Raw genomic sequence first — 27,272 nt, 5'->3', positions numbered from 1 at the left:
AGTATGCATTCATCCAGCCAGCGCAGAAATGTCAAACCTGACACCAGATTAAAAACTCTGGTATACTGTGAAATACAGAGAGATGTATCTGGTGGTGATAGGCTTAATCAGCATTGTGTGAACTTGTTTAGCAAGGACTTGAATATAACAGATGTTCATTTATCTGTAAAAGTTCCACACTGCATGTTTAAATGTGCAGGACTTATTCATAGAGAGCAGACTGATGTGGTTTTAGAGTTAAGTGATAACAAAAGATCACAAAAATCATAAGAGTTCAGCCTTCATCCAACCTGACTTCATGACTCAGAGGCCCGCTGTCTGAGCTCTTTTTACCACTTTACTTGGCAATGTGCATATTTAGGTGTGATGTAACACTAATGTGACACTTTACTGAACTGCAGTAGGGAAATTGTTTTTTCTGTCCTTCTCAGGGAGACAGGAAGTGAGGTTCAGTTACAGAACAGAAACTGATGCTTGAGCTTCAGTATACAGCTCACAGGCACTTGAGTAATGTGGAGGTTTGAACCCTTACACACTGGTTGAATGATGGCATGTTTATTTGTGCGGTGATTAAATATTTCATTGACACATCTCTGGCAGCAGATGGCAGTATATTCTATTTGATCACAACCACTATTCAAACTCCTTCCTCTGGGAAATACTTGTTTGTAAAATACTAGTTTAATGATACAGTTTAATTAGCCAACAAAGATGTATTTTCCAGCCAGTTAAAAGTCTGGGCTTCCAATATCACTGCAATACATCTGAAATGAACTCACTCATACACATTGTGCAGTCTCATTACTCCGCTGGCTGTTTACATAAAACATTATTATTGTCATCATTAAAATGTGTCAAGGTATGACAAGCATTTAGGATACATGAGTAAAAGGGGCGACATGACAAGCAGCATTTTAGCAGGTGGTCATTAATGTCAAATGGCCAGAGTGACAAGGACACAGGAAATCAAAATATGCATGTTTCAAAATAAAACCATATGCAGCCCTACAAAATAAACAACCCACTAATTACTAAATAAATAAATAATAAATAAGTAAAATATTGTGTGCCTCTTTTTTTTAGGACTTATAGTTCCTATACAGTGGTATACAGATCCTTTACTTAAGTAAAAGTACCAATAGACAATTAAAAGTCCCGCATGGAGGTGGAGCTAGTCTGAACCACTTTATATACAGTCAGCTAGTTTAGTCCAGTGGTTCCCAACCTAGGGGTCGGGGCCCCTCCAAAGGGTCAGAAGATAAATCTGAGGGGTGGTGAGATGATTAATGGGAGAGAAAAGAAGAAAAAACAAAGTTCTGATACACAAATCTGTTTTCAGTTTTTGGACTTTTTCTCTAATCTTTGATTTCTGGTGAAATATTGCATCATTTGAACATTTATTGAAATGAAAGCATGTGAGAAGTTTAGAGGGAAAAATCACTATTTGGTGGAGCTGTTAACAACTCATAGACATGTGAAATGTGACCCCGACTACACACTGCTTTTTGTAAGACGTCAAAAGCCAAAAAGGTTGGAAACCACTGGTTTCATCTTTAACTATGTGTTGTATTTTAAAAGCTTGTTATATTATCCATTGTGTCAAATCTTCATCTGAAAAATAACTAAAGCTGTCAAATAAATGTAGTGGAGTAGAAAGTACAATATTTCCCTCTGAAATGTAGAGTAGTAGTAGAGTGGAAGTATAAAGTAGCATCACATGGAAATACTCAAGTAAAGTACAAGTACCTTAAAATTGTATTTAAGTACAGTACTAAAGCAAGTACTGAGTAAATGTACTTAGTCACTTTCCATCACTGGTCCTATATAGGTACATGATGAAGCATGATGAAGAAAAGTAATCTGAAAGACGATTAAAGAGGAGCTAATAAAGTAGATAAGTAATTTAAAACGAATATTAATAAGATCCTTGTTTAGAAGCTCAAATTGTTTTTTTTTTTTTTTTTTTTTAAGTTTCAGCCTTTGTAGTTGCTCTGTAGCCATTAGCCTTTAATTGAAAACTCATTTCGTTTAAACTGTTTATTCTTAAATTAATTAATTAAAGCAAATTAAATGTACCATTTCTTCTATTGGTTTGCCCTTTGTATTAGATCTCTTAATCTTTTTTCTTTAACTTTTTGATAATCTAATCTATTTTTGACAACATAATCAGACTCTGTCTTTAATGCTCATTGGTTCTTTTTATCTTTGTATTTACATCTATAATGATGTAGGTACATCTCTCTGTAAACACGGTTGTGTAGCTACCCTATAAATAAACTGTCTCAACTTCGGTTCTCAATGTTTTATTTAAAAAAAGGTTCCAGTCAGGAATTGATTTGAAGGCTACAACAGGAAGTAGTTCGAAATGTCTGCTGCTTGCTTGGTAAAGCAGATTTGAAGGAGCTTTGTAGAAACCGACACGGAAACTTGTTTCACGCCATGCATTGTTTAGAGGAAGCGTCAGTGTGACATAAGCCGCGCTCATGTGGAGGGATGGACGGAGAGACAGGCAGAGCACAGCCGCTGAGGAAGCTCTTCATCACTGCCAGCTCATCCAGAACCTGGTGGACATCTCAGTCTCCAGTTTGCGGGCTCTCCGGACCACATGCGCCGCATCCAACGACCTCACCCAGCAGGAGATCCGCACTTTAGAGGTACAGCAGAGGAGAGCTTGTGTTTAGTCCTGTCCTGTAATGTTGCTGGCTGGTAAACCTGCAGCCTGTCTGCCACCTGTTAGAGAGACACCGTACTGCCCGTTTCAAACAGGTGTTTGCTTTCTTCCATGATCAAACTTTTAACATTCTTATTTACAGTTTTGTATTCATACACTGATACAGCACTCAACGACACAGCCTAATGTAGAGTAGGCCTACACTAGCCCACGTAATAGTGATCAGAAGGTCCTGACCTGTAAGGGAAACTAAGCATCTTAGTTTTGTTACAGACTCAAAGAAACAAACCAACATGATGGAAAAGGTGAAACCACTGGGGTGAGGGCGTCACAGTATTGGTCATATAACTGCTAATGTGTAATATTGAAAGGCAGTTCCTTACTTAACCCCATTAAATCCAGAATTGTATGTATCACTCATATTTGTAATTTGTTCCATCTCATTTTTTCTCCATTTTATCCTCTTGGGACATTTGCTCTGCAGCCTGAGACGAGACAAACCGGCCTGCTGGCCAGTCAACTTATGAATTAAAGTACACGCTTGTTAGGACTCATGTTTAGACTGGCTTGGCTCTAGGTTTGGCAGTCTGCCTGTTGATCTAGACTGACATAGCTCAACAACAACTACGTGATGGATTGTCATAAAATTTGGTTCAGACAGTCATGGTTCCCAGATAATGTATTCAAAAGACTGACTTTTCCACTAGTGCCACCATGAGGTTGACTTTGTAGGTCTTTATTGAAATATCTTGACAACTATTGAATGGATTACTGTAAAATTTGGTTCACACACTCATGTTCCCCAGAGGATGAATTGTAATATCTTTGATCCTCTGACTTTTTAACTAGTGCTATCATCTGGTCAAGCCTCAGCTGTACTTTGTGTTCAGTGCAAATGCTAGCGTGCTAACACACGAAACCATAGTTCATTACCATTGTGAGCATGTTAGATTGCTGATGTGCAGCCTGACACAGCTGTTAGCATGGCTGTAGACTCTCAGGGCTCCAGCACAAGCAGCAATCTGACATTTTAGTATTTTCTTTACCTTGAATGGCTTTGCCCATCTGTGTCTGTCACTCATATAACACTTTGGTGATTTTTTCAACATGAGTAAACTAAATACATGCTGCAAATGTGCTGCAATAATGAAACAATGCTTAAACTGTAAAGAAACTATTTTAATTAGTCACTCTCCAACCAGGTCGGCACAATGGTGCAGTGGTTAACACTGTCACCTAACTGTTGCAAGAAGGTTTTGTTAACTGGTGACTGTAAATTGTCTGTTGGTCAGCCCTGTGATTGACTGGTGTTCCCCACCTCTCACCCAATGTCAGCTGAGATGGGCTCCAGGCCCCCCTGTGGCCCTCTAGAGGATTAGCAGTATAGAAAATGGATGGATGGACTCTTCAACCACTACATCATTTTGATTTGGCATCTAGAATAACATTAAAAGATAATTTCACGATTTTTCAGGTCTGTCTTAAAACAACAGTCAGGTGCCCATATGAACATGATTTTTTTCATTATCGATTAATCTGTCGATTATTTTCTCAATGAATTGATTAGTTGTTTGGTCATAAAATGTCAGAATTATAATTATGAAAATGTCAATCATTGTTTCCCCAAGTCCAAGATGACATCCTCAAATGTCTTATTCAGTTTACTGCTATAAAGGACTAAAGAAACCAGAAAATATTCACATTTATGAAGCTTGAACCAGAGAATTTGGAAATTTTCCTCTTAAAAAATGACTCCAGCCGATTAATTGACAATGAATCAGTTAATTGTTGCAACATTACTGTACTTACATCTCCTGTTCATACTGGCTATTACAAGATCCCTTCCTAATACACTTTGAATGTAAGTGATGGGGGCCATATCCACAGTCCCCTTATTTTTTCAATTAATCGATTAGTTGTGACGTCTATAAAATGTTGATCGCTGTTTCCCACAGCCCAAGGAGACATCTTTAAATGTCTCATTTTGTTCCAACCAACAGTCCACAAACCAGAAAATATTCACATTTGAGAAGCTGGAATCAGAGAATTTGGAAAATATCTTCTTCTACTCCAAATGATTATTCAGTTATCTAATAGCTGGTATTTAATTTCACAGTTGGCAACTAATCGATTAATCGACTCTACAGCAAAGTGACAAGAAATAAACAATAATAGATATTTTTATAAATCAGTAGAGTCACTTTACTGTTGTAGGCTTCCATGTGTCACTCGGGCTTTAAAACAAAGCTTCTAACAAACAGAGAGATAGTAATGAATGGTGATTATAGCTTTAATTGAGCTGTTTCTTAAATCCCCACAGGATTCCTGAATCTGACAGTGTAGATGCTTTTACTGCAACGTGGCAACGTTGTGATGATAATTGGAAATAAGATTGATTGGTTTGTAGGACTAGTTGTTACAGTCCCTGCAGTTCAGCACTTTACTTGTTGTTCCTTGTCCTGATATTGGGCGGAAAGTTGACCACCAGAGGATGTTTTCTGAATTGGGACACATCTTCAGTTGTGTACCTCGGTGTCCTTTTGATGTTTCCACCTTTTAATCACTATACACCCTCTGCTAAGGCAGGCCTACTGCAGGCTGGTCAGACCTGGGTGTGTGTCCCGTAGCCGACTGCTGGTCTCTCTTGGTGGTCAACTGTTGGCCCAGGTGGTGTTCCTCCTTTTCAGCCGCAGCCAGTGACTGCTCGCTCGGCAGCCTTTCTGCTGGTCTGATGATCCACACACTGTTAATAATAGTCAGGTACGCCTCATCAGGCATCAACTTCCTCTCTTTTATCCTCTCTGCTTAAGCAGCAGAAACACTTACATTACTATTCAAAATAGATTGTTAATTATGATAATAAACTCACTCTGTACTACTGAACATGTCAAACATATTTAAAAAGACCCCTATTTAGCATTTATAAGCTATAATGCTTACTATAATGTAGTTGTAAGCAGATTTAAGGACATTTTCAAGTGTTTATTAATGTACAGTATTGGTCAAAAATGATAACTTCTCTTATGAAGACATATTTAGTATTATTCCAACTGTGTTTTACTATATTGTCATTCATTATCTGTTTATACAGCAGCAAACGCTTGTGGGTGCCCACAGGAAACACTTCTATCTGCTTACAACTACATTATAGAATGTTATAAACCATCTATTGACTGTTCATATACTGCTTATAAATGTTTAGGGCTGCAATTAATGATTATTTTCATTATCGATTCATCTATTGATTATTTACTTGATTAATTGATTAGTTGTTTGGTCTATAAAATGTCAGAAAATGGTGAAAAATGCCCATCACACTTATTCATAGCCTCACTTTCAATCACATCTGATCATGGTTCTCATGATGTTAGCTGAATTAAGATCTAACAGAGCCAGCTGATAACCAGCCAATCACCAATGGTAGACTCACTGAGGCCATGAAGCCAGACTTAAGTTGAACCTGCTTTGTGATACAGACCTCAGGTTACCCAAATAGCCTGATGTATGGAACGTTCATCTGACTCATCACTGTTTTAGGACCGTGACAAAAGCACACTTGTCATCTATTATCTATTATCGGGTTGCTAGGCAGTGAGGTGAATCACTGCGTCACACATTGCTCAAACCCTCTTTTAGCCTTCAGTCCAGTTTGTTTTGTTTAGATGTAAGTCTTTCCCACAATCAGTGTGGCCATTGTGCTTTTATCACATTCATCATTTGTCAAAACTCTTTTTGCTTTGCCCAAAAGTTCTTACATGTGTCAAAAGTTCTTACATGTGAAATGTGTCAAATGGACACATTTCCTCTTTGACTCATTTGCTGTGTGATCTGGGCTTGATGCATGCAGAGCATCACAGCAGTGCGTGATGTTGCCGAGGAGACGCAGTTGCTGCCCATCCTTCCAGGGGCTGGGAAGAGCACAGAGGCTTGTTGTGTACATATCTGTGTCAAGAAGCGTATATTTAGCTGCGGTTCTCTCCCACACATTCTCAGCATGTCCTGTTTAGCAAGAAAATGATATGGAAGATAGTGGGAGGAGGAGATAAGCATGTTGCCGTGCTGGTGCTCTTGTTATATATCAAAGAGTAAGTAAGGTGTGTACAAATTGATGATGCACTAAGTGGTCCATAGCTCTGGCACTTCTCTCTCCTTTTCTTGCCCTTTTATTGACCTCTTCATTTTAAATTCCCAAGATCCTTAATTTGTAAAGAGGTTAGAAGTTGCATAGCGAATTTGACAAATTCTATTGAGAAAACATATGTATATGTGAGACTTATAATTGAAAGAGATCCAAAGCAGGGCAAAGACAAGCGTTAAAGATGTCAGATATCAGTCATGTCATTCAACCGCAAAAAAAGAAAAAAGGTTTCTACATGACCACAGCTTCAGAAAGCCAGTCAGTGTTTCTTCAACCTACGCAGGCACACATTGTCTCACATGCTACATGAAAACTGAGCAGCAGATCAATAAAACACGAAACACTAATAATATATTATTGTTATTATATTATAATAACATTAACAGCAAATATGTGAACAAGAAAACAATAAGGTTTAATATGCCTGGACAAATTTGCATGCAACTGCAAGTGTACACAATTTAACATGCAGACATAAAACATAAAGCTGCATTAGTTGATTGTGTTTGGACAGTTGGAACAAGCTACAACACAACATCTGTCACTAAATGAGTGGAATATGATATTAAATTAATGTGGTTTGGAGGATGTCCACAGCAAAAATAAATAGCATGCACACACATTTGCATCCATACATGCAGACAAATACAAAACTCTGAATTAGTAATGTACTGTTGAATTTGGACTTGAGTTCTACATCGGCTTTAAAGGACAGGTTCACAAATTGTTATAAATACAGAAAAAGGTTTTGCATTTTCATTAGAAGATCCTCTCCAAATGTGCTTACAATGTAAGTGATGAACAAAATCCTCATTTTAAGAAAGAAATGCATTTAAAAGTAGATGTGAAGCTTCTAATCAGCTTCATCAGTCTGAGTTAGTCATATCAAGTGGATATCTGACACATTTACAGTCTTTTTAGCATCAAAGTCCCTCTTTGTGTTTCCTCAGACAGTGTTTCCCTGTTGAGCTGCAGGTGGAAGTAAAATAACAAAAAGAGAGACTTTGGCACTAAAAAGACTGTAATGTTGAAAGATATCTTCTTGATTTGACTCATTTGGACACTGAAGCTTCATATTAGCTTCGGCCCCACCTGCATCTTTAAGACACAAATCAGACCCAAGATCTGAAGATAATATAAGATAATACATATCGACTGCACTTCTCTTCCTTTCCTTTTGCATCAAGTATCTTCTTGTAACAAATGGCACACACCATTTCTTTAAAAATGTTCAGTTTGCTGCTTAAATGCAATAATATTTGCAGTGGTGGCTTTACTGTGTGCATGGAAGCATATCTGTATACTGAACACACCGTCTCTAACTGTAATAATAATGAAAGTTATTGTTGCATTGTTTTGTCTATAGTTGCATGGTTGCGCAGATAGAGCCTTCGTTACAGGAAGTACAGGAACTCAAGTGTTTCCTGAAAAATAAATTTCACTAAAATATATATATCATGTGCTATTGAATGCATATTTAGAGGGGTCTAAAATGACATTTGTTGTGTTGTATTATTGTGTTGGGTACTTAAGATAGTTTAGCAGAGCTGGCGACCCTGCGCTCATATATGTTGCAGCTCCGTGATTCGCTGCTTGGTGGCTTCACAGCTGCAGATTCAGCTGTTTGTTTCTATGCATAAATGAATCCACACCATGACGTTTGTCGCACTGCTGGTTCAGTGACACTGTCAGTGTAGTGAGGGTGTAGAGGAATTGTCAGATTGAAATAATCTCTATGAGAATCCAAATTCTGCAAAAATAACTACAATGTTTATTTGGAACTTCCAGCAAACAGTTGAAGCCCACATTAGGTTGGAACTTTTTCAGCCTTATTAGCTCCAGTATGTGAAAGCCTGTGCAAAGTGTCGATGATAGCGTTAGGAAAGCCCCATGTGGTTTCCCAACTGCCTTTCTCGTTTTGTATCTTGTCAGTTTTCTCTCCTCTCTCCCTCCTGTGTATACTTTTGGCCCTCCTCTCTCTGACCTTTTTTATGTGGCTTTTGTTTTAACTTGTCTGCACAAATTATTTTGCACACCCCCTCTTTGCCATGTCACTTTCTCTGTCATAGTGCACAGAGGTGGACCTGCACAAAATCATGTTGATGATTAGCCAGGACAACTGCTGGTGTATTTGGTCTATCAAAAATTAATTATTGCTTAAGTCCTTAATCAAGTGGAAATACCAGTAATCACTGTTGCTGGTTACAGACACTTCAATGAGGGGATTTTTCTTCGAGACTGCAGGAGTCTGACATCAGTGGGAGAACAATCTGAATCTGATACAGTAGTGGCACAATAGAACTAACAAATAACATAGGCAATCACCCCTGGATGAAGTTGGCGTATGTGAAGATGGAATTTTAATAAGTCTCAAAACATTAGTCTGACATTGGATTTGGGGGGAAAAATAACATTAAAGGGGAACTCCACTGATTATTTTGTGTTTCCAGGGGCTAGATGCCAAAATTATGCGTATGTCATTTCTTGCACATAAACTGGAATTTAGAGAAACAGAATGTGTACATCTCACACATGCTTCAGACCAGCGTACACATGTTTTTCTAGCAGCTGCGGGTTATATGATAAGGTAGATATGGAAAAATTAAAGTGAAAGAGTTCACACAGCAATCAGTAAATGCCAAAGGCGCATTTATAAACTTCATACTTTTGTGGTTAATTGTATCATTCTTTTAATTGTCATGCTGATGATGGTTTACAGGCCCATGTGGTGAATTAATGATATGGAAGCCGTGCATAATGACAGCTGCTCTGTGCTGTTGGAGAACCTCAGCAATGCAACACAATCAGTGAAACTGCACTTCTTTGCTGTTTCATTGACAGGTGTACAGACTGGTGGAGCAGGCAGTATATTGATATGAAAACAGCTGGTTCAGGGCGTGTTTTCATCCCTTTATGGCTAATTGTGGGAGTGGATATAAGGCTTGCGCGCCTAGTTCAACAATGGCTGAGATTTATAAAACAACAATGTGTATGCACAGCTTTATAAATCTGATGAAAAGAATGCATCTGTATATTTCTGTCTTTGTGTGTACACACAGTTTAAGTCATGAATTTAACAGAGTTTTATGCATGTGTTGGGGATTACTACTGCATACGTATTAAAAAAAAAAAAAAGTAGTACAAAGTCTTTTGTGTCTCCAGAGTGAGCTGTGTGAAATCTGATAAATTGCCTCATGTGATGTCACTCGAGTCAGTGTGGGTTAGGGCTGAAAATGAAAAAAATCTTGGGATGAGGAGTTAGAAAGAAGGGAGGTTATCAGACTTCTGTAGCCCGCTCCTCATCTCTGCCACTAGCATAAAGCACCCAAGTCTCCCAGTTGAGTTGCATTGTGGGAAATGTAGGCACCAGGTTTTAATAAGGAAGAAGAATGCATGGAATAAAAAATGATATCTCTTTTTCCTTCTGTATCAATTTTGATCATTTTTAACTGCTCACCATGTTATATGAGTGCAATGCTGAATCTGTGGAGTACTCTTAACGTGTCACTTTTGACTAAACTTCACAGGGGTTGCAGTTCACATGTAGCAGGTTTTAACACCTAAGTGAGATTCTCTGCATACACTACAACATCATTGCATTGGTTAACAAGTCAAATGCCATCACAGTAGCAGCTTGTTTAACCTGGGCAGACTGTACGTATAAAGCACAATTTGAAATCCAAACTGGCTGTGCCCGACTACTTTTATAATGGGACAGATTTCACCAGATAAGCAGTTGTTTGATGTTAAGTTTGAGGAGGGATTATCAACAATTTTGCTGTTGGATGATTGGATGGATTTCTGCAGTTTGATCAGTGCTGAGATATGATTTTCCACGTCTCTTGTCAAAAGAAACGTTGACAGGAGACTAACTGTAGTGAGCTTGTTATATTATTGGAATAGTATTTTACATGTTTACATTTGGTACGGGGGACCTGTCAGTAAAACTGAACTTCCCTGCAGAACAGACAGACCATATTGTCTGAATCTTCACAGCTTGTGGCTGCTAAAATTAGAATTAAATGTAGTAGTACTGCCTTTTCCTCTTTTGCTTTTTGAGGATGTTGTCATTCCAAAATTTATTGGAATTGTCATTTAGTGCGAGCACCTATTGTGACTGGTTGATTGACTGTCCCATTAGAAGCTGTAGTGTGAGTTAACACATTGTACAACATTAATAAAATTGTACTGTGTCTGTGCAACATTACTTCCACCTGCAGACTGACAGACTGCCCGATATAACCCCTTTTTAAAATACTGGTATCTTGAGAACCTTTAGAACTGGTACAAGTTATGTGATGAACCTTTAAATGATAAGTGGCAGTTGTGTATGCTTAAAGTTATTTTTAGGGGCTTTTAATTTTTAAAGTGTAGGACAATCAACAATTCTAACAGCGTTTAGACTTTCCTTGTGCAGTAAGTGAGTTTGCATTTTAGCGACATTTTCCAAGAATGTGACCTATCCTAACTACCAATGCTGTAAATGTAGCTCATGGAGGCACAATCTGTGGGACAATAAGACAGTGGCAACATTTACTTATTTTTTACTTAAAACCCGCAGCATGGCAAGCATCAGTGAAAAATAAACTGACTGCATCGCCCCTTTTTGTACCAGAGCCTTGATGTCAAGGTTTCCATGGCGTCAGTTGCTATAGCAGTAACAGCGAAGCTGAGGTGAATCTGAGAAGAATTGCTGTGATCCCTGGATGTAATGAGGAGTATTTATAGATCAGACTGTCGTTTGGATCAGACTGACCAGAATTGACAAGATGAGGCCAGAAGAAAAGCTGAATGTTGTCAATGACAAACAAAGTAGTTGTATGTGAAATTTGTGTGGTTCATTGTTGAGAAGCCTGAGAGTTGCTCTCTGATCACACCTAATGCACATATGTTCATTATTTTTTATTTGAGAAATCCATACAGCTTTAACGGATTCTGAAATGTGCAGTGAAGCCTGCCTTACTGAACTTTAAGGAGCTGCTAGTCCATCTAAGATGATGTAATTTTTAGTTACATTTTAGTTAAATGTTGTTTCACCATCTTTTGATGCAGACAAGTTTATCATGGGGAAAGCAGAATTTTAAAATGTTGTAAAATAGTTGTTGGCTGCTTATTGGTGCATTACTGTCACTCCCTGGATTGGAATGATCAGAACGGTTATTATAATACTCATACATTAAATTCTCCCACTAAGTCCTGTGCTTTATAAAATTTTAATTAATTAATTAATTTGAAAATAGCCTTATACCCCACCTGATCTCCTCTACAACATTTTTCTCAAGCCAAGTGTCATAAGATTCCTTTGAATCGTAACTTTAAGTGTGTCTCTCTTGCTGGTATGTAGGACAGTGCGAAAATAATTGCTCTGCCATTTCATCTAGCCCACAATGCATGCTACCAGTAGCATGTTCATGATGTTCAGTGTACTAACATCTTCTGGTTAACTCAAGAGACAAGTGTTTAAGTTCAGTTATTGTTTATTCATTTAGCTTGCTTTGTTCCTTACCATACTCACCATGCTTTCCAAGGAGGTAAGTCTCTCCAGGAGGTATCTCAGATCTGCCCTCCGCTGGTTCATGTCCTACCTCTCAGGGAGATCTTTTAGAGTATCTTGGAGGGGAGAAGTGTCTAAACTGCACGGCTTATCCACAGGGCTTCTCAAGGGTCAGTACTTGGTCCTCTTCGCTTCTCAGTATACACCACCTCACTTGGTGCAATTATCCACTCCCATGGTTTCTCATACTATTACTATGCTGTTGATACCCAGCTCTTCCTGTCGTTCCCGCCTGAAGACCACACAGTCTCGGCTTGGATCTCGTCATGCCTTGCTGATATATCGGCAGGGATGAAAGAATGCCATCTTCAACTTAACCTCTCAGACTGAGCTCCTTGTCATCCCACCCAGTCCCTCTATACAACAACAGATCAGTATCCAGCTTGAATCAACCCAACTCATGCCCACAAAGTCTGCCCGAAACTTGGCTGTCATGATTGATGACCAATAACCTTTAAGGGTCATGTGACCTCAATTGCTCGGTCATGTCGATTCCTCCTGTACAGCATCAGGAAGATGAGACCCTACCTGTCTGAGCATGCAGCACAACTCCTGGTACAGGCTCTTGTAATATCACACATTGACTACTGCAACTACTGCAACAACTTATAATGACTTAGCCTTATTCTGTTGCTAATGACCTTTTCTTTTCTTGACCAACCTATATTTCTTACTATTGAATTGACTTTGTTGTTTAAGCTGTATAGAAACCCTTATTTCAATGTTCCACTTCCCTTGCCTATTGCTTTACTCCAAACTATTACCTTGACCTCTGATTTGCTAAATGGGGACTCTTATCTATCTATGGTGGAATCTATGGTGTCTCTCTGTAAAGCTTGTTGTGCTAATCTATCCACCTCCTCTTTTCCTCTCAGACCTACATGTGCCAGAACCCACATAAACCCAATTGACATACCTTGTTGAATGAATCTGGAATGTACTTGTAATACTTTGAACAGAATGTCTTGGTGGCTTGAGATGAAGGATCTCAGGCTCTTGAGAACTGAAACAGAATCAGAGCAGATTAAAGTGTTCCCTGGTTTATTCTCCTCTACCCAATGCAGAGTCAAAAGTGATGCCAGCATCTCCACTGAGTAGACTTCCATATAATTTGGAGTTTGCTTTATTCCAGCAACTTTCCTGTCTGGAACTGAAAAAGCAGCCCCAGTTGTCTGATGTTCTGGATCTTTTGAACCCGGTGAATATACTTGGATGTATTGGGAGTAGTTCTCTCTAACATGGCCTGAAAATGCCATTAACAGATTAACTTCTCCTTTCTCTGCCTTCTTGAACTCCGACAGGCACAAGTCTGTCTGCGGTATTGTGTGTGTCCATGGCTCAATCTCCGGAATTACTACTGTTGGAGTCATCTTGACATTATTAACCCCCATATTCTTTGCATATATTTTGCCAACTCATCTGAAGCTAGTTCTTTGTCCTCTGCCTTGTTCTCAGCACTCCTGTAATACCGCTTTTCAGAGTTTTTGAGGCTGAACCACAGACCACACTACCATAATCAAGCGCAGACTGGATCAATGCCACATAGATAGTTTTTAATGAAGAGAAGTTTCCCCCCCATTCCACCCTACTTGGACACCTCATGCATTTAGAACCTTCTGACATTTTCCAACTATTTTATTTATGTGATCAGCCCGTGCTAACTTCTAATCAAAAAGAATACCTAAGAATCTAAAAACATTCACCCTCTTAAATGCTCTCCCATACATCTGCAGGCTCATTCCAGGGAAAAAAAATTCTAGTGAAGACTACTGTATTTCTCTACTGGAAATTTAAATCCCTAATCATATGCCCACTGTTCAACCTTTTTGATTACTTCTTGAGTCTTCTCATAAATGTGCAAAATATTCCTTCCCCTTTTCCATAGTGCCCCAAGAACTGCAAAGAGATCTGCCAATATCTGGTTGAGCTTGAGAAAAAACATCATTGATCATTACTGAAAAATTAATGGGCTTATTACAGTCCCTTGTGGGGTCCCATTTTCCACCACAAATTGACTTGATATTTCTTTTCCTATCCTTACCTGAGTAGTTCTACCTACCATGAAGTCCTTTGTCCAATTGAATACCCTCCCTCCTACAACCATCAATTTTAACTTCATCAGAAGTCCCTCTTTCCACATCATATCATAGGCTTTCTCAACATCAAAAAAATGCAGCTATAACTAACTCTTTATTAATCTGGGCTTCTTCTTCTTCTAATCTAATTTTCTAAACAAATAATAGCATCCAGAATTCCTCTTCCTTTCCTAAACCCACATTGATAATGTGTTACTAGTACTAATACTCTTCTATAAATTATGTCAACCACTCAGTAATCATTCTCTCTGTAATCCTACAAACATTCAATGTAAGGGCTATTGGCCTACAATTAGAGGGCTTAGAAAGATCCTTCCCAGGCTTCCTTATAGGAATTATTATAGCCTCTTTCTAAACCTTTGGCAGGCTTCCTTCCTCCCAAACTCTATTTTAAAGGACCAAAAGTTTCCTTAAAGCCCCATTTCTAAGATGTCTCAACATTATGTAACATAGGCAATACATCTCCTCCCCTGGAGATGTATTGCCTGATTAAATATAGCACTCTTCATCTCATCTAAAGTGAATGGACAGTTGATTGGTTGATCCACCATAGCCCTACTCCTTTCCAATACTCTTAAATGTTATTTCTCTTGTTCTTCCTTCTTCAGTCAAATATCCTAAAGCACGTATCTGAAAACATGCTTTCACCATCATTTCTGCTTTGTCCCTGTCTGTTTCTGCTACTTCTCCTTCAGTTTCAAAAACTGGATACTCTCATTCCTTTCCATTACCCCCAATTCTCTTAATCATACTCCACACTTCTCCTATTGGAGCTGAATCTCATTACAAAATCTTTGCCAACTTCCTCTCTTTGCTTGCCTTACTGTTTTCCTTACCACAGCCTGGGCACTCTCTTATGCAACTAAAAGGTCGTAATTATGCATCCTCTTTAAAAGTCTAAAAGCCCTGTTCCTGTCTCTTACTACACTTGTCTGTCCACCATGGAGCTGCTTTATTTGTCATCTCCCCTCTACCCTACTCTTTGGAATTGACTCTAATGCTGCCTTAATAATTATTGCGCAAAGACTCTCACTGAAGTTGCCAACATCCTGACTTTCATCAGCTACTGCGACTATTTCTTTGCTGATTTCCTCTAACTTGCCCCAATCTGTCTTTTCAAACACCCACTTCCCCCTGTCTGTACTGATACCCTTTCTGCCTCAATATCTCACTCCCAATTCAAGACACTTCCCATATCTCCCGGTTACATTTCCTAGCCAAATGATTAGAAAGCAGTGTCAAGTCCAATATAGATTCCCATCCTGTACATACATCTACCCTGGTACCCCTCTAATCATTCAGACATACCAACTCTTTTTCTTCCAAGAGACCCTCTACTACTTGACCATTTACATCTAAGTACCTTCCACCCCAAAGTGAAATGTGGGCATTAAGGTCAGCACACCATATTACTCTCCATCTATCTTAACCCTGTACTTCCAGCAACCTGTCTAACCTTCTACGTGGATTATGATTATTTAAGATCACCAACTCCTTTTCCCTGCACCACACCTCCACCACAACATATTCCTGACCTCTACCTTTTCCCAGTACTCTGTCAGGTATACCTTGTTGTTTGAGTATTGCACATCCACCACCATTCCTCTCCTCTCTGTCTTGTCATATGATGAGCCCTGTATTACAAAATTCAAATGAGGTTTCAACCAAGTTAAGATCACACATCTGGCTTTATCAGTAGACCATCAATAAATTGCTTGAGCTCCTGCCCATTTGCTATGAGAGATCGTGCATTCGACTGAAACATCGCTAAAGTCTTAACTACATGTTTCCTGACTGGATCTTGCCTGGAGCTCATCTCTAACCTCTTCCCAAGTCAGTCCTGTCAGTCCAAGTTGGTGTACTGCTGCTTTTCCTATTAACTGAATCTTTTGAGTTTTAGATTGCACTCCCAACTGTACTGTTGATTACAATTGCAATAATGATTAATCAATAATGATTGCAATAAATGTCACTAGCTTTTTCTTTTCAAGCACTATTCTCCTTTGAGACCTCATTGGATCCCCCCATTGGACCCCATGGATGTACCTTTTGACCTAAGACCTGTCCCTTTACTTCTTTTGCAGCCTCAGCAAAGGACAGTTTCCTCTACACTCTGACTTTCTGTATGTCCACTTCCTGTTTCAGTACTTCACATCCCTTGTAGGCGTCGCTGTGAACCTTTCCACAATTGCAACACTTTGCCTGCACTCCCTCCCCATATTTTCCATACTCATGATTCCCTCTACAACATTCACATCTACGGTGTTGACTGCATCTTGAGGCTACCTGCCCAAAATTTTGACAATTGAAGCATCTCATTCGTCTTGGTATGTACTCTCTCCTAATGTAACTAATCAACCCCAACATCACTCCTTTTGGAACAACCTCCCCTTGGAATTTTATCATTACCATTTCAGTGTCTTTCCTGGTCCCGTTTGCAATTGACTTCATCCTTTGAACATTCGCCCTTTCGGGTTACTTTTAATCTCCTCCATGCCTATATTAAGAGGTACACCAGAAATGAACCTCTTTGAGCCCTACCTGTTCCTCCCACTCTGCTTGTACTGACAACTTTAATCCCACCAATCTCTTTAAGTTTGAGAGCTTTACTTGCCTGCTCTTCCTTGTTGCAGCCAACTAACATCCATCCATTTCCATCAGGTAGTACCATAGCAAAATCAATATTTCCAATGGATCTATTTAGCATTTTTGTCAGTTTAAGTGGATTAACCCCACACACCTCGAACTGATCACCAAACCTTACAGTTCTGACTATCAGATCCTTTCAAACTACTCCTTTCCTTTCTTTTCTCTCCTCGATTGCTCCTTGTGTCTTCCCAACATTCCCCTGGAGGTCCTCCATTTCACCCCTTCACTTCTCACTTCCATACTTCCATCACTATCCTCCCATTCATAAACTTTCTCTGATCCATTCACGAAGGAGTTGTGCCTCACTGCTGTTCCCTTCCTATTGCTCGCCGAGGACGCCACCTTCTGATATTGGCATCTGTACTTCATTAAACTTGTTGTTTTAAGTTAAATGTCTCTGTAATTTAGTATTTGACTTTGTATTTAGTTTTCTTGGTTTAGGGTAAGGAAAGTGTGAAGTACTGTTTGGTGTAGATAATGTGTGCTGATACAAGTAATGTTGTTTAACTGTTATAGGTGTGGAAGACTGAGACGCTTTGAGAGAAATATGGTTCTGCCTAAACTGATTAGAGGGCCTATTTAAGGAGAGTTTTTGGTTGTTAGAGAGGAGAAGAAAGAGGATGGGTGTCTATGTAGCTGTGTAGCAGTGTAGCTGTAGCTGTGTCTTAAGTTTGAGTTGATTCCTGAGTTAACACAATTAAGCCAGATTTGATTTATTTGTTTGTTTTCTTTTCATTTTGTTTTTGTAGTTGCATGTTTTTTAGTTGCACAGTGAAAATAAATCACCTTTATAATTCTAATTTTTTTTAGTAATTGAACAAGTCTCTGAGCCTCTTATCACCTTGCTTGTCACTCTGGCTTAGCTTCCTCACAAGCACTGACATTGTAAGAATAGTTTGCATCAGCCTTCATAAACCTATAAGTAGTTTGGGTTAATGACGTATAAAACAACCCCAGGAGGTGACTTCACTCATTTGAGCAGTGTGCAGCAGACGGTTTCACAGCAGACATCTGGTGTGGACCACCAGTCAGGGGGATTTCCTCAAACTGAAACTCTCACCTCTTGCTGCTGCTTTGCATTACTACCAGACATTTACGGTTGATATAACAAGAAAGCAAAAATCTCTGATCAGCTCATATAAACATTTAAGACCTCAATGTATTCAAAAAGCACTGAATGAAGTCTGTAGTTACAGATGAATGAATAAAATGTGAATACAAATAAGCATATAAGGGTTTAGTAAGTAAATATAACTCTTATTTCAACAACAACCACACTGAGCTGATATTCAATTCAATTCAATTAAATTTTATTTATATAGCGCCAAATACCAACAAAAGTCATCTCAGGGCACTTTTCACATAGAGCAGGTCTAGACCGTACTCTTTAATATACAGAGACCCAACAATTCCCCCATGAGGAAGTACTTTGCGACAGTGGTAAGGAAAAACTCCCCTTTAACGGGAAGAAACCTCTAGCAGAACCCGGCTCTAGGTGGGCGGCCATCTGCTTTGACTGGTTGGGTTGAGAGAGAAAGAAAGAGGGGAGGACACAGAAGCAGAACAACAACAGCAGCAACAACAACAATAGATACATGACTAGCAACAACAAACAGCAGTAACAGCTGGAGAAGGACATCCCCACGGCCATGGGCCAGATCCTGGTTTCTGGGGTTTCCTGTGCACAAAGAACTCAAGAAGTCAAGTCAGTAACATGCAGTAATGGTATATGAGTACATATGCAGAGGAGGAGAGAGGAGGTCAGTGCATCATGGGAAGTCCCCCAGCAGTCTAGGCCTATAGCAGCATAACTAAGGGCTGATCCAAGGTGAGCTTGGTCAGCCCTAACTATAAGCTTTATCAAAAAGGAAAGTTTTAAGCCTACTCTTAAACATAGAGAGGGTGTCTGCACCCCTGGACCAAATCTGGAAGATGGTTCCACAGGAGAGGAGCCTGATAGCTGAAGGCTCTGCCTCCCATTCTACTTTTAAAGACTGTAGGAACCACCAGTAAGCCTGCATTCTGGGAGTGCAGTGTTCTAGTGGGGCAATACGGTGCTATGAGCTCTTTAAGATATGAAAGCTCTGATTAAGAGCTTTGCAGGTGGGGAGAACAATTTTAAATTCAATTCTGGATTTTACTGGAAGCCAATGCAGTGAAGCCAAGAAATATGATCTCTCTATCTATTTTTTGTTAGTACACGTGCAGCTGCATTCTGGACCAGCTGGAGAGTCTTTAGAGACTTGTTAGGGCAGCCTGATAATAAGGAATTGCAGTAATTCAGCCTGGAAGTAACAAATGCATGGATTTTTTTTTCTGCATCTTTTTTGCACCTGATTTTTGCAATATTATGTAAGTGAAAAAAGGCAGCCCTTGAAATTATTTGAAATATGAGACTATGCACATTATTAGCAGTATTAGGTCTACCTACAGTACTGAGGCACAGAAAAAAGAATATGTTCAACATCAAAGTGTACCAAAAGGAGGAGTTTAAGGATCTGGAACTGTGTCTAATTTCTGCCAAGTAACTGAACCTCTAGCTGGGAGGATGCTGTATTAGTGTTTGTGCTGGTTGGTTAATCCCACGACACCTTAGAGTAAAGCAGTCTGTGGTGCAATGTCTACCCCTACAGGTGAAGCTGACCAAGTACATGTGGACACAGCTACAGTGGAAGCAGAGGGTGGCCGAAGGGGAGAGACCTGAAGCTCTAGCTGGATACCCGAGACTGGAGGACTGGCTCCTAACAGCTAACCTCACCCCACAATTCATACAGGTGTGTGTATGTGTGTGTGTGTGTGTGTGTCTGTGTGTGTGTAGTTTGTAGAATTGTTTGTCTCTCTATCTTTTTGTGGAACAGTTTGTCTTGTATAAAAAAACATACATTATACAGTAGCATAGATCAGAATGTGAGGTGGAATTTGGATCCACAGTCATTGGGTACATCCTATTTCCCTTAACTGCATCTTTGTCTCCCTCACTTGCATCTTTCCCTCTCATCTCTCTCTCTTTCCCTTGTACATGTCATGCTGCTGTGCATGTATATTAGAAAGTTGCTATACTAAAGTCTACTAAAGTTGCTTGGGACAGTACTCCTGGTGAACAGCAACTTTCTCCATGCAGATGAGACAGGTAGTAGTCATGTGAGTCACAAATGTAAGGAAATGGTCTGTGAGCCTGATCTCTGACCTCTGCTATAAGCATTTGTATGAAAGATAATGTAATTTTCATCCCATCTTCCATCAAAGTCAAGCCACACCTGGTCCTTTTTAAAGGATGGATTCAGTTTTTTTCAAGTCTGTCTTAATACAATACTGATATGCCATTATGTACGTGGAAATGAGTCTTGCTCGCTGTAACAATTCCTACTCACCATACTGACCCTGAAGCTGTTCTCTTGAATGCGACTACACTGTAAGAAATGGGGGCCAAAGTCCACAGCCCTCGTTCTGTGAAAATATACTTTCCAAAGTTTAACTGACACTAATATGACGCTTCAGCAGTCTCAGTTTGTGAAATTGTGTTGATATATTGTTATTGTTTCTGTGGACTGAAGTTTCTTGCCTAGCTATGGCGGAGGGATACATTCTGGTAGTGGTGTGTAAGTCTGTTGACGTTATCCGGCTTCTACTACTCAAGATGTGCACCAAGAATACTTTGAATGCACCTATAAGCTGGTTGCCAAATGCCAATAAAACCCAAAGAAGAAGAAGAGCAACTTTGAAGTGATTGTTTTTCTCTGCAGATTTCTCTGCAGATAGCTGGAGTATTTTTGCAGTCTGTGACAGTAACAGCTCGCTCCACCAGCTTGACAGGGAACATTCCGAAGAAACAAAAAGAGGGAAATTTAAAGTAAACCAACTGTAACTTTAGAATAATAGACTCAATTTAGCTAACTGAGGCTGCTGAAGCATCATATTAGTTTCAGTGGAACTTTGTAATGCGTTTTTGCACAGAACAAGGGCTGTGGATTTTGGCCCCCATTTCTTGCAGTGTAATGATGTTCCAGTGGAATATCTTCAGGGTCAATATGGAGAGTAAGACCCATTTCCACATACATAATGGTACGTCAGTATTGTATTAAGGCAGACTTGAAAAAACCCAAACCTATCCTTTAATATTTATGCTGCCATATATTCAGGCAGCATGAAACTCATGCTTACAGTAATACATCATTGTGAAAACATGATGTGTGTTTTGACTAAGCCAGGACAGCTTATGTTTTCAGTGAATTCATTTATACAAATGTGTGAACTGTTATTTCAGGCACATTTTGCAGTTTAATAACAAAAACATATTCTCTGACTTGCATCCTTTTCTATTGGAGTGGAGGCAGAAATCTGAGGGACAGATATCTCATAACCTGGGCAAATGAAACCAGAACTGAACCGACCCTTTGAGGGACCTTTTGAAGTTTGCTTCTCACACATTCTTTGAACAATGGGTCCAGCTGACCTACATTTTAGTCTCAGTAACAACCTGACTGAGAATGGAACTCTTTTAATCTGAGATCTGACAAGCAGTGCTGGCACTGATTGAGCTTTATGCACACAATATTTTGTGATAAACAGATCAGATCAGATCAAATCAGTGATGGTATTGGAATACTTGAGATGTGTGTTGTTCACATACAGAAATTAGAGTTTGTGAGTTTTGAGGGAAACACGTTGTGGTTTTAAGGGAAGTTACATGCTCAACAGTTTATCCATCCGCCCAAAACAACACTCTACAACTCTTGTGATGGCTTTTGTCCATCAAAAAAAAAAAGATCCAGCACATAACTCCCCCTCAAACCATGAATCATAGTTTTCGCATTTCTGTGTATGTACAGATTAAACAAATGACAGGTGTTGGTAGGTGTGTTTTTGAACTTTGGACAGAGCCAGTCTAGCTGACATGAGTGTATGCACAGTATGTTTGAGACTGTGTAATGATGGATGGCTTGAGTCATCTCCATATTCTATCTTGGGTGAGGGAGTAGTAGATGTGGTTTACTGAGCATTTTTGTGATTAAACCATACTGGACAAATATAACTCATGTCAGTGTCAGGCTTGCAGCAGTAGTCAGTGTTACCAGTGTTACACAGTGTTGGGGCATACACTGATTACATTATTTGCCCACCGCCCATACCCATTTTTTTTTAATAGAAATAAAACCCATTTAGTTAATTTTCATGTATCAGCGCCCATGTTCATCAAATAAAAAAGTCTAATTTGTAAAGTATTAAGTGTGTTATCAATACTTAGTCGGACGACGGATGCTACAATTATAAACTCAAAGTGTCTGTTCTGTGACCACGTTTCCACAGCAGAGTGAGAACTCTGTCCTCCCTCCTGCGCTCTGTTGTAAACACACATAGCTGTTAGCGAGCAGCTGCTCTCTGCCTGCTCAGCCCGCTCTCGGTGTGTCTCTCTCTAGATTGCAGGCGGGTTGCTCCGGTTCTGGTTCTAATGCAGTCATCCTTTGGCTTATCCCCGCGCCTATGTGCGCCGCAGACTGGTAACTGGTAACACCAGTGTTGTCACGAGTTTATTAATCGGTTGGAAAATTTCCTCACCGTGGCATCCCTAATCAGTGTATTTTAATACGTCTTAAAATGTTTCAACAGATTTACACAAGTTAGCTCATTCAGTATCCACCCTTAAGCTTACAGTAACTGACATTTTTTGTGCTGGCAGAACCAGGGCAGATTTCAGTTTTTGTTTTTTAATTATCATGGAGACAGCTTGTTCAGCTGTGACCAGTGGAGCACAGTCCAAATATGGGCAGTGTGGCTGTCTCAGGCCAGCTGTTGGTAAGAAGTCATCCTAATCAGATGTTTGAATCACCTCCACCAGTTCCTTGTGGAAGAAGAAGTGATTCTACTCTGACCTCCTTCTGGATGTCTGAGTTCCTCACCCTATCAACAAGTCCTCCAAACTAAATGTCAAAATACGTTGTTGGTCCATGCACTCCAGAACGACTCATAGAAATGTTTTCTGATCTGATGCCCCTATCAGCAGGATGACATCATTGGTATGTGCCTTCCAAAACACATCACTGTTCGAAAAATAAACACGTCTTATGATGTGACAACTCTGTCTGCTTGGCTACATTGAGGCACAAAAAACATTTGGTTAAATGACTGATTTCTGCTGCCTGGTTTGCAGTTGCATTCTTTCAGTCATTAACCAAAGATCATGACCAGAAGTGAAAACTGGAATGTAACTGACAGATAAATTGAGAGCTTTGCCTTCAGGCTTAGTCCCTGCTTCATCATGAATGTCTGATACAGTGTCTCCATTACTGCTGATGCCAAACCAAACAGCATGTGGATCACGCTTCATCTTAATTTCACTTGTGAACAAGAGCCCATAATTACAGGTCCTATGGTTCCACAATTTAGGACCTGATCCGACCTGTGGAAAACCTAGCTGAACCTGACGTGCATAAATTCATTTTCAAACAAAGACCTGATCAGAAAAGGACCAGTGGACAGTAAACCTGAATAAACCCTGATACTGGGATAATCAGACGTGTCATTTGTTCTGTCAGAGAGTCAGCCTGAATCCATTCAGATATTACAGCACTCAGAATAGACTCAAATGATTTGGATACAAAAAATCAAGTGGCATTGTGAGGACTTGGGACCTCAGATACTTGCACTTGGAGGGAGCAGTGCAGCATTCTGCAGCAGAGTACCATGCCCTTAGACTGAGATGCATGCACAGCGGAAAATTAAAATAAAAAATGAAATAAAATTATATGTTATATGCAGTATAAAGGCGTTCTATCACTAGAAGGCTGTGGATTTCATTGGCTGTCATGTAGGAATGTTAGGGTTTTGAAGTGAGACAAAGCCTCTTGGTCTTAAGATGTCAGAAAGTCCAGGAAAACTGTTTGTCCATGTTTGTGTTACAGAAGCTGTCAGTGACTCAGTGGTTCTGGATTGCATGACAAGCCTGCATGCTAATGTAAATGTGCACTAGTGTGAAATCCTGAGCATTATGTGTCTATTCACAGACAGAGGACTTGTCGATATCGCTTTGCATTGTACAGAAGAGGATGCACAGAGGATGATAGACTTTCCTGCTGCTGGTTTCGCACTATTTCACTGATCAACAGCTGGCAGCAGTAACTTGCAAAGAAACACAGTAATGCACCAGCAAAGGCAGAAGACTGCAAGCTAGCAAACACAGATGTAAACAGTGCAGGATTTTAAATATTAAAATATTGCTTTGCAAATGTTTTATGAGGAAGGAATGCATTATGGTGAGTAACACTCAATCTAAACTTAAACATTGTTTGTTTGCAAGCAAACTCCACAGTGAAAGTAAGGTCAATAAGTAAAGTATTTTAAATCCTGCATTGTTTACATCCATGTTTACCAGCTTGCAGTCTTCTTCTTCCCTACCTTTGCTGATGCATTGCTACATTTCTATAGATCAGTGGAATAGTGTGTAACTATTGGCAGGATTGTGTATTGCATCAACCCGGTGTGAATGCATGTCGATACAAAGAAAACAGAGACCCACCATTCATTTTATAATTTGAGAATTGCCCTTCAAGAATTGATACAGTTATTAGCGACCCTGCCTTCTTACCAACCTCTTCATGTGTCTTTGTGGTGTCGTGGCCATGTCCCACATGTCCTCCTCCCTGACTGACGTCAAGGTTTCATCCACACAGACAACTTCGACATTAACTTAACTTTGATGATTAACATCATTTATCAGTAACCAGACTGGTAAATGATTCCACTTTACTATTTACATGATGGTGTGTGTGTGTGTGTGGGTGTATGCCCTGAGTCTTTAATTACTATGTGCTACAAACTGGTGAAACTGGTTTTAGCCCAGCCTATTTACAAATATAAGGGATAAAATGATTTAAGAGTTCAGCACAGAGACGGGGAGGTGAGGAGTGATGAACACAGGGATGAAGTGATTATTACTAGTAATATTGTGTATTAGACTTCAGTGCAGAAAAAATGATGTGTGCACACTCACTCTATTTTAATCTTTCCACTGGAAAGGTCAAAATATCTTAAAATGTGAACAATTTGCTTGTGCGATGTTGTGTGGGAGTTTCAGTTTAAGTTGAAGTGCTCAAAGCAGTTGAGGTGTCAGCTGAAATTGACACACTGAAAGGGTTTGAACTTAGAGCACTGAAAGCAGTTGAAGTGTTGTTTCAAGTGTAAGTTTCAAGTTTTCTTGATTTTTAAGTTTGAGCTGGTGAAGAATTTGGGAACGTCTTGCATCTAAAGATCCAGATATTTCTCTCAGAATACAGCCACAGTCTTTGTCTATATGCTTTGACATGAGCTCTGACATGGTGGTTCAATTCAAATGATGTTCAACAGTTTGCTATCACATTAGCCATAACAGAAATCACAAAGGTGATCTTATGTCAGCTCATAAGTGGCCCAAGGACGGTTAACAGTTTTTCTAAAGCTTTTGATAACTCTAATTTCAGTGACTCTGAATTTCTTGGAGTGACATAAGACGTGAATGGGCTGAACATTAGGTAGAGAGAGCTGGTGAGGGCTGCTGGTTGGACAGTGTTTTGAATAGCTCCAGCCAAACTGCTCTGTGTGATGAGCACTCACCCAAACTAGAATGTGTTGAGTCAGCTGCTCTGCAAGCCTCTGTCCCTGCCCAGTGTGCTATTTATACACACCCAAACCAGACTCTGCACATACCAACACACACACACACACACGCACAAGTGCATGCACATGTTGTCAGGTTCACACACACACACACACACACACACACACACAGCTCGGCAGTCTTGACAGCGCCTTGTAAACAATAGTGCACACAAACACAGGAGGCAGGGCTGGAGCTGTGCTTCGGGGTGACTCAGTTTTTTTTTCCGGATACTGTGTTGAGGAGGAAGTGACAGGTGGGCTGAGAGACGCTGAGAGCAGGAGACACTCAGACTGACAGTCAGCCTGCATGGGAGCAGCTGGACTTTTACCCAACCTCACTGAATCACATGTAGGACACTGAGGTAGGAACGAGTCAACATTCAATTCTTCTTTAGGACACTTCCTCAAAGTGATTAAAATTCTTTTTAGTTCACGGTGTAGATATTTATGTGTCAGTGAGAGAGAGGAGTGTGTTGTTTCTGTTGAAGTGTGAGTGAAATCTGTCCTTACAGACTTCAGCATATACTGGAAATTTAGTTCCCATTTAAGGAGGTGAATCAGTAAAAATCTGCCATCTTGCAGGTGTCACTCTGTCTGTGGACTTTTTCTACTGCTGAAATTCACTATTGTGGTTCGCTATTGTGATTTCTATGTTGTTTTGCATTGGTGTGTCTTGTCTTGCTTTTTGGAGTTGCATGCAGACTGTTTTGGTGTCTGAGCCTGTGTAACATCTGGCCAGAGATGACAACAAAATGATATGCTGCACTTTGGATAAATGGATAAACTGGATAAATTTACACAATAAATGAAGTGAATATGATACATGTACAGAGAAGTTGGAAATTTGAAAATATTCTGCTCAACTAGTGGTGGAAGAAGTAGTAAGAGCTTTAACTTCAGTAAAGGTATCATTACCACAATTAACAAATACTCTATTATAAGAAAGGGTATTGCAGTTAAAAATTAAGTAAAACTGTTGCTAGCAAAATATATTTAAATATCAAAAATAAAATTACTAATACAGAATGATTCTTTTGAATGAATGAATGAATGAATGAATGGTTTATGTTCGTCATACATTTGAGGAACAAAACTTTGTGTGGATATTCAACTGACAAAACATCATCATACATGTTTACACCAATCCATTTTATACAATAAAATTCACACAATCAATGACAGAAAAAGGAATAGATTGAAGCCCAAGGCTTATTTTTATGTATCTTATATCCCTTTTGAGGGTGTTATACTACATATTATAATGTTGGATAATCATTAACGCTGCAGCATTTTAGTGTTGAAGTAGGAATTACTTTATAATAATGTATCATATTTATGTGAATTGATTTTTTTGTAAAATAAGAATTTGCAAAGTAACTATTAAGTACTGTGTAGTTGTCAGATACTATATGCGGTGGAGCAAAATGAACAACATTACCCTCTCAAGCAGTGGCAGGATATACTCAGATCTTCTTAAGTAAAAGTAGCAATACCACAGAGAAGAAACACCTTACACAAATAAAAGTGCATTCA

General features: G+C 39.5%; 1 protein-coding gene across 2 annotated transcripts in view; it reads left to right on the top strand.

The window, feature by feature from the left end:
- Window positions 1-2,348: 2,348 nt before the first annotated feature.
- LOC122983710 (kinase suppressor of Ras 1-like) overlaps window positions 2,349-27,272 on the top strand; it is a 65,405-nt gene continuing 40,481 nt past the window's right edge. The window contains exons 1-2 of one of the 2 annotated variants that reach the window (XM_044353724.1): window positions 2,349-2,654; window positions 19,742-19,882. In XM_044353724.1, the coding sequence (XP_044209659.1) occupies window positions 2,484-2,654; window positions 19,742-19,882 (312 nt within the window). In that variant the 5' untranslated portion in view covers window positions 2,349-2,483. Of the gene's footprint in view, window positions 2,655-19,741; window positions 19,883-25,806; window positions 26,102-27,272 lie in introns of those variants that run through there. The other variant, XM_044353726.1, reaches the window with a different exon arrangement.

This window comes from Thunnus albacares, chromosome 6 (assembly GCF_914725855.1).
Source record: "Thunnus albacares chromosome 6, fThuAlb1.1, whole genome shotgun sequence".
NCBI classification, from domain to species: domain Eukaryota; kingdom Metazoa; phylum Chordata; class Actinopteri; order Scombriformes; family Scombridae; genus Thunnus; species Thunnus albacares.
The sequence above is the reverse complement of the archived record's forward strand: the minus strand, read 5'-3'. Positions and strand labels throughout refer to the sequence as shown.